We start from the raw sequence: 9,826 nt of genomic DNA on the forward strand, positions 1-9,826 counted from the left end.
ATATATATACTGAGATCCTGAAGTCAAGACATGTCGATGGGAAGACCTCAGAAGGAACATGGAAGAAAAGAAGGAAAGTCCCTCAAACAAAAAAGACATGTTGAATATCTAAATAAATATTGTCTCTTAAAAAAATCAACAGTTTATATCCCTATATGTGTGTTTTAAAATAAATTCTACAATTTTGTGCAAGGAAGTTGTAAAATTAAAGTATTAATAATGAATGAAATATTTTTCAAATGCATTTTTTTTATTACTTTTCCAAATAATATCTCAGCTTTAATCAAGACGACCATCTGTGTGTACAGACTTAAGCCAACAGTAAATAATATTTGGCATGTTGTGTAACCTTAGAAACTATTATTTAATTTTAGTTGATAACAAATCACACCTCTATTATTAGAGATATATTCAATGTGTAAAAAAGTCAGTCATAAAAATCTTTTCATCTAAATGATTGGATTGGTTATAAATGGTAAAAAATATTAAGAGTATCCCATAATTTCTGTRTTTTTAAATTCTTTGGTTAACTTTGCAGATACATTATTTTTGTTTACATATATTTTAATGCTCTTCACTGATAAATTAGAGAGAAAACAAGACAAACATTCTCTTCAATGTTCCTTCAGGGACTTCACAGATTTTTCAAACTCAACACCATGCTCTACCTGCGGACTGAGCCTCTCATTTACAAGTCTAATGTCCTCCTCTTTGTCCTGCAACTCTTCATYCTCCTCATCCTGCAGATCTCCATCCTCTTCCTCAATGAATAACTCCGTGTATCCTTCTGCTGACGGTGGCCTCTCAGCATGAGCAGCTTGTTCGTTCAGAGCCGCCGGCTGCTCTCCCCACAGAACAGGCTGTGGTGTCATGGTTAGAGGTTTGTGAAACTGCACTTTTAAGCGAACGCTCCCAGGCGGCTCGCCGACTGCTGCGAGTTTCACTGCAGGTTGATGGGGTTGTTGGTCTTTTCTCTGAAACCATCTGCTCGGAGGTTCAGTGAGTTTGGCAGGTGGGGAATCTACTGAAAGCGCTTTTGAAACATCATCACGATCTGCTCTGCTGGAACCATCTAAAGTCACGGACAACAGCTCATCATAAGGGTCTTTTACATATAACTCAATGTCAAGCATCGTGCTGCYTTTGCTTTCAGGCGTTTTGGGCCTTTGCAGCTCTGGAAGTTGTGTGGATGGCTGCACTGGTGCTGCCTCTGCGCAGGAGTACATTTCAGGCACAGACATGGATCCAGTTTGGGCTGCTTCAGTGATATGTAACCCCCTGTCACCGTTATACCGAAGCGAAGCAGGGTAGGAGGTGAATGACGGAYGAGAGATGGGTGGTGGAAGAGGAGGAGGAGGAGGTGGGGCAGGCTGGGAAAAAGGAAGAACAGCAGGGGCGCGGTGMAAACCGACACCTCTCTCGGTGAGAGGCGGCGTTCCGGAGGACGCCTGACGTGAAAGGGCGAAGCCTTTCGGCGACGGAGCGGGCTCCCGAGCCGCGAGGCACGGGGAAAGGTCAGAGGGGAGAGGGGGAGGCGTGGGTGGCACAGGCGGGGGTGTGATGGAGTGAGTGGGGGTGGATGCCGATGGATCCAACGTGAGCGACAGCCACTCGCTGGTGACTGCCTGAAGGTCAGGTCTTCTCTGAGAAGGTTGAGGGGAAGGAAGGTCACGAGGGGTGTAAGATGGAGGCAGGTGATAGAACGGCTCCAAGAAAATAAAGTGAGAGAAGTGACAGAGGGTGATAAACMCAACTAGAACAGAGGAGTAAGGGTAAGTGGGTGCAATAACTGGCCAAAAGTGCTTTAATAGGTAGACAAAGTCTGTATTAATAAAAAAAAAAGTTGCTAAAACCTCTTTATGGTGTCAGATTGGAAAATATTTACTCCGTACATTCAAAGCCCTATCATACATCCGTTGTTTGAAAAGTGACGATGTCCTTGACTTTCTTACCTTGACGGGCGTAGAGCTCGGGGTCCTGTTGCTATGGTAACCATGTGGATCTATGTGGTGGGTGGAGCTCTTAGACGGCGAGTGCTTTACAACGTCAACGTAGGACACGGGAAAGATGCCCTGTTTAGTTGTGCTGGGGATCTTCCCCTCGTACCAGTTCTGGTCCACCTGCCTTAATACAATAACTCTCTCGCCCTGCACACACACACACGACACACACACACACGACAGCACAGACCATCATAAAAAAAAAAACAAATTTTGACAGTACAAAATAATTTGGAGAATTTTTGATTCTTTAACAAATATTTTGAATTGAATTTTGAAAACCTTCTTGAATTCATAGTTGTACTATTGATGTACTACCTTTTTTRTGATTAAATAAAGTCACAGAAAATAATTTAATAAAATGAACACAAACTAGCGACCTTTCTCAGTGACAGTTCCACATTAGTGTCAGCGTTGAAGTTAAAGCGGGCCACCGCCTCTCCGATCTCTCGGACGTGCGCTGGTGGAGGAGGACGAATTGGCTGCTGCTTTTCTGGGGATGACATCTTCTACGTGTGCAGCAAATAAACACAAGAGCGGGTTACGACAGAGAATATGCACATCGAGTTGAACAGTGCAACAAGAAGACAAACCCAGTCATGGTGCATTTAATAAATCGAACGGACTCCTGGGAGAAGCACATTTACCTCTACGTACGCTACAGGGAATATCCCCACCCGTCCTCTGTGCTCTCCTTCATACCAGTTGTTATCTATTTGCCTGATGATGTTCACTTCATCACCCTTCTTAAATGTCAACTCCCTGCAACACAGATGAGTCCGTGACATGTATTTGCATGCATTTCTGAACCAGTATGAAGTCCCAAAAACAAAAATAAATGAAAACCACTCGTGCAGGCGTTCACATACAAAAGAAGCAGTAATAAGTCAGCCATGAAAACACAAAAAGTAAAAGTGAGCTCTGCACAAATCAGCTTTAATCATGCAAACACTTAAAGAATTTAAAAATAAGTAAGCCATCTATAAGTAGACATAAGTTAGGACATACTATACAGTAGTATGCAAAATAAATTAAGTCTGAAATCATTTTTCATGCTGTAATATGTTATTGTGTAGTTAAACAACAGTACTTTTTAGCTCTGCGTCCCTGTTTGTGCATGCTAAAATTGATCCTACTTACTTAGTTGTTTGTGCCTTAAAATCATAAATGGCTTTTGCCGGCTGTTTCTGATGAAGGAGAGAGAACAGAGTAAGTTGTGCCATCTGTTTTTTGGAGACCTGGAAGAGTAGTGAACACATCAGGTTTAACACAATTGTCTACAAATGCTATTTACATATCTGATTTGATACTTATGATTAAGCTCCTCTGTGCTGTGCTATTAGGAGATGTTTTCTTTATGAACGTCATTCTGATCTTCGTCTGATTTTTTTGTGCCACACCAGGTTTGTGTTGGAAACACTAGTAAATTAGTTTCTATAAAGTACCTCTCTGTCAGGAGTTGGTCTTCTGCTCTGCGGGGTGTGGCGACCATCTATGGTGGAATAACTCCTCGACACATCCTGGTCTGTGGTTAAAAAAAAATGTTGGCAAAAGTTACCTACAGTAACCAGGTTTAAGTCACCTGTGATTCAAAAATGGGGTCTGAAAAAGCACTTATGATACATAGATAATGTCATTAAAATGGAAAAAAAATGAGGGAATGAAAACTTGGGTGGAAATAGATGCATTTTATTTTCTTTTTATAGGAAAAAGTAACTCAAAACACAAAGTGACGAAACCTTTTCCAAATGTGGCACCAACAGACACAAGCAAAACTACAAAATAACTGGAACACAAGGGGAATGAAACAAGGGAAACACAAGCAAAACTCAACAAAGCAAAACAAAAGAAAAAAAAACAATGACAAATAATTTTTCATAGTAAATACATGACTATAAATTAAACCATCATATCAACAAGGTAACCATTAAAATCTGTTAAAAATTATAAGTTATTTACAATGATTTACTCTAATCAGCATTAACAGAACTAAACTAAATTTTGACTTACATTCAATAATTATACTGAAAAGACATTATTCTGCAGACATTATTACGTTTTTCATTATTAACGTTTTCTTACAGCATTTTTTCGACTACGTGTCATTATCCAGTTGTTTCACTATTTGTTAAAGCAAAGCAAGGGTGTCCCTTTGGCCAAGTTTAACACATCTAGGTACAAAGTCCTCTTTTCCGGTGTGGGGGGTTGAGAAATTTTAATCCTGCTAAATCAATAACAAATAGGTAAATAATTAATCAAGACAGCAGCTTTGAAGCATCTGAATTTGAGTTGTATATTAATTTGTGAGGTAGCCTGTTTTTTTGGGAGACAGATTTGCAATCACACTGATGTTCAGAGCAATCTTAAATGTTTATTCTTATATAGAAAACAAACAGGTCCACATCCCAAATACTTGGCAAATTACATTTTAGAAAACRGAAAGTGTTGCCTTTTCACTACTACAACAGCAACAAAAGAAAAGTGTCAAATTTGCATTGATAGACTTCACGTGCCTTTCAGTCAGATGTCGTATTTTCCGAATATTTTAAATGAAGAACTTACTAGTACTTCATATGACCTTGTCATCCGACGTCACCAACAGAAATTTCATGTGAAACATGTACATAAAGTTTTCAGTTTCACAGGAGGCAAAAAAGCTTTATGGTCAAATTTTACTTGAGAAAATACAATACACAGGTCATGATCAATGTTGTATAAATAAAAAGAAAAGCCAAATAATGATATGGCAGTGAAAAAAATGAAATGACTTGGGCTACAAGAGCAGGCAAAACTGAAAGACAAAATGTGAAAAAATAGACATGGTTCTCTTTTGTCTCAGAGCCCAGCTGATATCAAAATCCAGTACTTTTTAAAAATATTTAGAACACCAAACTCTCTCTCTCTCTCTCTCTCTCTCTCTCTCTCTCTCTCTCTCTGTGTGTGTGTGTGTGTGTGTGTATGTGTATGTATATATATATGTGTGTGTGTGTGTGTGTGTGTATATACACACACACATATTCACGTATGATCTATAGAGTATAATAGGGAAAAAATGCATAAATAAAAAATAATGTGACAATCTCTTAGTCTGTCCAATGGAAATAGCCACATCCTAAATACAAYCTGCTCTGTAGAACATTAGTAGTATAGAAATGTAAAATATTAAAATTATTTATCAGATTTTTTTATATTGTAAATATGCTTTCTCAGTTGAGCTCTAATTGTAACTGTGTGTTTGGAACTTTTTTGATTATACATTTGACAACAATATAAAGTGTTTGTGTATGTTATTTATGAGATTAGAAGATGAGGTGCATGTGTTATCTCCACCTGAATAACAGAGACCGTTTCCATTGCCCTGCTCTTCTCCATAGTCATTATTGTTTGAGGCCTCCAAATATCGTCCGTAACAGGCACTGATTGGTGACTGTAATCGTGGTGACTGGAAGCTTGGTGTGGAAGGCTCTCCTCTATACGACGCACACCCGGTAGGGCTTCCATCAGGGTAAACAGACGTAGAAGAATGACCTCTGTGCCAACAACCTCTTGTCACTCGCAAAGAGGAGCTTCTTTCAGGCACGCTTGGCAGCAGCTCAGCCAATATTCTCCTCAAAATGCTATCATCCGGTGGCCTAGAGCTTCTGTGGCCTCGCTCTGCTTGAATGTGCTCATAAATGTCTCTCAAAGCTGCATCAAGGGCTTCATAAATGGCCTGTTTAGACTTGGGTCTGCTACCTCGACCTCCGCCAGCACTGCTTCTTCTAGAGGTAGGTGGTGAGCCCTTTTTCCTGCGGAAAGGCACTGGGCTGACCAAGAAGGCCAGCTTGGACATCGCTTGTTGGGACGGCGAGGCCTGGTTTTGGGAACGGCTACTGTGAATCTGCTGTGACGACCTCTGGTGCTCTTGTCGCGCTCGTTCTCTCTCATGGCGAAGCATGGTCGTGAAGCGGGTGTATGAGGCCGGGCAGCGACCTTTGCAGGTGCTAATGAGGTGACGGTGCTGGTAGCCTTGATTTTGTCCTAGACTTTGGTGACCAGGATGGTGATGGTGATGGTGGTGGTGGTGGTGACGAAGTTGGTGATGGTGGAGGGTGGAAGAACCATAAAGGCTCTCGGATGAAGTTAGTGAGCAATGGTCGAATTCGCTCTCACTGCAAAATGAAGACCCCTCCACCTGGATGAAATCACTGAGGTCAGATGCAATAGCATCCTGCTCACTGTCAGAAAAGTCTGGATTGGCTTGTGGACCTTGAGGAACTGGAGGAGTGGGAAATGCCTTGCCCGGCTCTGGCCCAACACGAGGCTGGCCCTCAGGTGGGCTACGAAGTATGTGATCCATGCTTTGAGTTACAGTCCTACTGTTTCCGTTGTTGTCTTCCTCCAACAACGATTCTACAGAAAAACGGCGTTTCGAAAAACTGGGCGTCCCTCCACCACCACTGCTAGCACGAGATGACGAGCCTCCCGGCGTAGTGGTGCCTGAAGGCGCCTCGCCATCACCCAAGTTAGGCATGGATTTGGACTTCTGAATGAGACGCTCATATTCAGAAATACGATTTGGCACCATATCCCTTGGCACTTCCACACCCCAAGAGGGTGTCCACGGAGAGAGGCGATGGCGATGGAGATGAGGCTGACGCTCTAGCTCCAGGATACGAGCGCGGACAGAACGGATGACTTCAGATGAGATGAGATGAGCTCGATCAATTTGGTGCATCTTCCGATAAAGCTGGAGAAAGCCTGGGGAATCGTGCGCACGTCGACGATGAACACGAGGCAACGACTGGGTGGAGGTCGAAACTGTCGCGGGATTCCCGTCGCACAACAGCGACCCAGCACTTTCTGAACGAGTGGCATGTTGACCACCCGAGCCAGAATTCCCATCATTGAGCAAGTCGTCACAACTACGTGATCTGAGCTTCTCAGAGGAGGGTTGGGCCTCCTCCGCACTGCTCCACGTCTCAGCATCCTGGCTTTTTGTCTGCCAACTGTTTGTACAACAGACAGACTGCTTTGAGGAAGAGCTGCCTTCCTCATTGGCATCTTCATGAACACGATCAAAGCCAGACGGGATGGGAGGAAGTGAAGTACTCTCGTAAGGAACTAGGGCGGACATATTGTTTGAAAAAATGTTGCATGCGTCCCCACCTTTCAGATGTCCCATAAAAGCAGCGTGGCAAGAGAAAAGAAGGAGGAAAGCAGGTTAAGCAATACTACCCAGAAAAAGAGTGGAAGTGCTAGAGAAAGGGAAAATTAAAAAGGGGGGAAAAGGGTGGGAAAAGAAAATTGTTATATATTTTTTCTTTATTTAAACCTCAGACAGAAATCACGTTTTTCAAAACACAACAGAATCTGTGAATTTCTGGTGGTAAGCACAGTGCACGTGTACATCTTGGGGTAAAGGAGGAGAGAAATACAAAGAGACTCAAAGAGAACAAAATATATTCAGTAAAAAAAAGACATACTTCTATGAGTGGGAATACCTTTGGCTCTGGAGGGTGAGGATGGTGAGGAACGTATGACAGGTTTCTTTAGGCTGCTGCTGGATCTGTAGGCATCCACTGGTTTAGGAGAAGTTGCAGCTCTGCTCTGAGACTGAGCATTGACTTGGGAACTCGAAGGCTCAGACTTCCTTCTTTTTCTGTAGTCACTGGCAGCACTACAAAACAAACATCAATCTCTGCTACTGTCCAATTAAGATACACAAGTATGATACATAGATAAACAGCTTAAAAAGGGTAGTTGTTTTAAATATGTTATAGGTTTTGTGATTGCATTCTATACATTGAATAACAAAATCTTGAACTACCTATTTGTTTGGGAAATATATAGGTTTCACAACTGTTTATGGAACCACTGAATACATCTAAAATGTTGTTCAAGATTATTTAATTAAACGGAATATTTGTGAAACTTCTTTTGAACAAAAACCCAAGGGGATTAAAAAAACACTCAATGTCACTGAAATAAATTACATGGCCTTTTCATCACAGCCCTATTCAGCCCTTTCTGTGCACCGAGTAAAATGCGACTGAATAAGCAGGGCAGCAGTGAAAGGAAGAGAGACCACAGGAGGGAGGAGAGGGGGTTGAAGGAGGGACAGGAGGCGAATGGCAGAATCAATAGGCTTGCTGCGTTCATTTATTCTGTCTCAGTTAAGAGAGAAAAGTGTCCTGACATCAATTACTGGAGCAAATAAAGAGTAACGCTAATCCCAGCAAATTATCATGAACAGCATACGCCAGATATTAGCTCCAAACACGAGGTGTACAGGAGCAGAGTTTTGACACACTGCTGAATCACAACAAGGAGGGATGCTGTAGAGAGGATGGGGCAGGGGGAGGGGGAGGGGTGCTGCAGAGGAGAATAAAAAAAGAAACAGCAGTTACCTTGCAGGTCTCTCCAAAGTCTTGTCAGCGGGAGCGATGTGGAGGGATGTCTGAAACGGGACAGGAGACAAAAGAGAAAACTGAGCTCCGCGTAAACAAAGACTTGAGGCAGAGCAGCTTACAAAGCACCAGCTTGCATGCGGTTTTTGCTGTGCCACAGCGAAAACACTCCCCCCAGCAAAATCGTGTGAGGGGATGCTGGTTCCACGTGGCACACCTGACCAGGACCAGAACTGGAGATGAGGATTAATTTACTGCACGTTCTCTGCTTTTCACTGAGTTGTAGTGAAGGACGATGGCAAAGGTGAAGTAGGGATGGATGTATGAGTTCATCTCAAGGGGGAAAATGTTGGGCTGCAAAACCTGGGATGGACCAAATGGAATGGGCGTTAATGGTAAAGAATCCTTGATAATCTTGAACAGGGCAGAGCAGTGGTTAGCACTGTCGCCTCAGAGCAAGAAGGTCACTGGTTTGATTCTTGGTCCTTTCTGTGTGGCTGTGTTTGCATGTTTTCCCCATGCTATCCATTTCTTCAGGTACTTCAGTTTCCTCCCACAGACCAAAAACCCACACGTTCAGATAATTGGTAACTATAAATTGCCTTTAGGTGTCAATGGGTGCACAAATGGATATCTGTCTCGTTTTTTCTCTGTGTAGCCCTGTGAAGGATTTGCGACCTGTCTACGGTGTATCCTGTCTCTTACAACACTACTAATGGAGATAGGTACCAACTCCCCAACTCCCTATAATAGGAAAATTGGGTATAGAAAAAGATGCACTGAATGAGTAATCTTAAATAGGAAAGCACAACTACCAAATGCAACTATGTTGGACATATAAAAAAATGTAAACGTTTACATTTAAAGCTCCATTAAAAAAAATCTCATCTCACAGTAAAACAATATTTTTGTCCTAATTTACACAACACAACCCAATAATACAGTATATACCTTCATCTTAAAAAAAACAAAAAGCATAAAAAATCACACATGTGTTTGCATTGCTTTGACTTCACACTGTGTTGTTGGTAACGTTCCATTCATTTGGAGCACTTCACATCCTGTAGGACTCGACTCATGTTATTGGTTAGACCATGTGCAATCAGAAACACTTTACGGACAGATCACGATTTGGGGATTACCTCAATACGCTGGCGAGTGGAGATGTCTGGATTATAATCCAGGCGTTTTTTAGGAGGCTTCCGCCCCAAGCAGCAGCAGTGAGGAGGAGAGGGAGGAGAGGAGGAAGAGGAGGAAGGTGAAGATGAGGTGAAGCAGTGGTGACGTCATGGGAGGGGAAAAAAAATCAGAAAAGCATGTGGAGAGAGTGACACCTGTTAGAGAATCTGAGTAACCAGAGATGGAGCAGATCAAAACCGTTCTGTCACACACACACACACACACACACACACACACACACACACACACACACACACA

At 42.4% G+C, this 9,826-nt stretch overlaps 1 protein-coding gene across 2 annotated transcripts in view; it reads right to left on the reverse strand.

Moving 5' to 3' along the window:
- sorbs2a (sorbin and SH3 domain containing 2a) overlaps positions 1-9,826 on the reverse strand; it is a gene marked incomplete in the record, with an annotated part of 49,435 nt that overhangs the window by 5,752 nt on the left and 33,857 nt on the right. For both annotated transcript variants that reach the window (XM_014011458.1, XM_014011457.1), the window contains 10 exon segments: positions 669-1,706; positions 1,953-2,147; positions 2,381-2,509; positions 2,648-2,762; positions 3,141-3,238; positions 3,446-3,525; positions 5,331-7,148; positions 7,484-7,659; positions 8,390-8,439; positions 9,532-9,588. In XM_014011458.1, coding sequence (XP_013866912.1) covers positions 669-1,706; positions 1,953-2,147; positions 2,381-2,509; positions 2,648-2,762; positions 3,141-3,238; positions 3,446-3,525; positions 5,331-7,148; positions 7,484-7,659; positions 8,390-8,439; positions 9,532-9,588 — 3,756 coding nt within the window.

This window comes from Austrofundulus limnaeus, unplaced genomic scaffold (assembly GCF_001266775.1).
Source record: "Austrofundulus limnaeus strain Quisiro unplaced genomic scaffold, Austrofundulus_limnaeus-1.0 Scaffold80, whole genome shotgun sequence".
Taxonomy (NCBI): domain Eukaryota; kingdom Metazoa; phylum Chordata; class Actinopteri; order Cyprinodontiformes; family Rivulidae; genus Austrofundulus; species Austrofundulus limnaeus.